Source organism: Echinops telfairi, unplaced genomic scaffold (genome assembly GCF_000313985.2).
Source record: "Echinops telfairi isolate 266 unplaced genomic scaffold, ASM31398v2 ScPeMD7_7459;HRSCAF=8497, whole genome shotgun sequence".
Classification (NCBI taxonomy): domain Eukaryota; kingdom Metazoa; phylum Chordata; class Mammalia; order Afrosoricida; family Tenrecidae; genus Echinops; species Echinops telfairi.
The window spans coordinates 5,754,494-5,756,011 of NW_022111359.1; the positions used below are offsets into that span (position 1 = coordinate 5,754,494).

Sequence of the window (1,518 nt, forward strand, 5' to 3'; positions counted from 1 at the left end):
GCAGTTATGATGAGACCAGGCTGGCTCACACAGCCCCCAGGGCAGAGCAAGACCCAGAGCCTGCAACTGAGTGGCCTGAGAGCACGCTGCGCCCGACCCAACCGGAGCCAGACGCATAGCCAGCAGGGAAATAGCTGGACAGCAGGACAGTGACACCATGTGCGGAGGCCATGTGCCCTGGGGTCGATTCTGACTCACAGCCACCCCAGTGACAGAGCAGGGCCACCTGGGGGGCCTCCCGGACTGATGGCAGGAGGGGCTGGCATGTCCAGGGCATTCTTCCCAGGAGCCGTGAGGCGGGTTTGAACCAGTAACCTTTGGGTGAACAGCCGTGCACCAGACCGCTTTGCCACCAGGGCGCCTGGCTTATTGGGGGCAGAACTTCTATTTGGGGTGAGGGCTACCCAGCATTGTGATGTGATCCACGCTGCTGATGGACGCACTCTGAAGTTGTGGCCACAGCAGCTAAGGACTAAAACACGTGTGGCCGGGGAAACCGGCCGATAGCGATGCAGGCACGTGCGCCCCAGGCTGGCACGGAAGCGACGTGTGCTGGTGGCAGCACACGGCTGGGGACCCACTGTGTGCACTGGACAGCACCCAGGGCCCGGGTCACAGAGGTGCACCCACATGCTGTCATCTCCACCAGGTGAACCCTCGCCATTGGCAAACTCCCAACACATTCACAAAGACCCAGCTTCCGTGCCCTCTCCCCCCAACACTGGACTCTTCTCTACCCCCACCCAAAGCCTGTTCCAGCTCCCCGCCTCACTGCCCTCATCTGCTGAAATGGATGGGGACTCCGCTTTCAGGGGTGCCTCCTCGGTGCCCCTGCCCCCTTGGGAAATGGGGAGGTAACAACTGCCATAGAGAGGTCTCACGTGGCTGGAGAGGGCCCCGGCAAGAAGGTCTGTGCTCAGCGCTGGGCTTGGCATCCAGCTCATACCCAGGAAACAGCTATTGCTATCGCCACCACCACCAGCACCACCAGCACCACCACCACCACCACCACCACCATCACCAGCACTGTTTCCACCACCACCACCATTACTATCATCACCATCACCATCAGCATTACTATTTCCTAGCTGCTGTTGTTAGTCTCTTGGTGCACAGTAGGTGCAAAACCGAGAGTCCTGGTGGGGACATGTGTACACACACACACACACACACACAGCTGCATGCACCTCCCATGACAGCCTCTTCTTACCTTCTGCCACACAGCCGCCAACAAGTAGCACCACGAGGAGGCCCAGGGGACCGAACGCCGATGCCACACCGGGGCCCTGTGTGGGCGCCATGCTTGAAACGACCTCCGCCCTCCGGCCCGGAGGGGGTGGCCCCCGGTCCCTCACCAAGAGGCCTTGAGCCGAGGGTCAGACCACGCAGCGTCTGCAGAGACAAGGGAGAGGCCGTGAGCAGGAAGTGGGCAGATCCAGGGTCTGCACAGAAGAGGCGGCGGCAAAAAGACCATGAAGGGATAAGGGAGGGTGTCTCAGGGGAACACGGCAGGGAGGC

At 61.3% G+C, this 1,518-nt stretch overlaps 1 protein-coding gene across 1 annotated transcript in view; it reads right to left on the bottom strand.

The window, feature by feature from the left end:
- Window positions 1-1,518, bottom strand: part of PTPRS (protein tyrosine phosphatase receptor type S) — a 124,314-nt gene that overhangs the window by 117,776 nt on the left and 5,020 nt on the right. Inside the window, exon 2 of the mRNA XM_045300060.1 lies at window positions 1,211-1,392. Coding sequence (XP_045155995.1) covers window positions 1,211-1,301 — 91 coding nt within the window. The 5' untranslated portion in view covers window positions 1,302-1,392. The remainder of the gene's footprint in view (window positions 1-1,210; window positions 1,393-1,518) is intronic.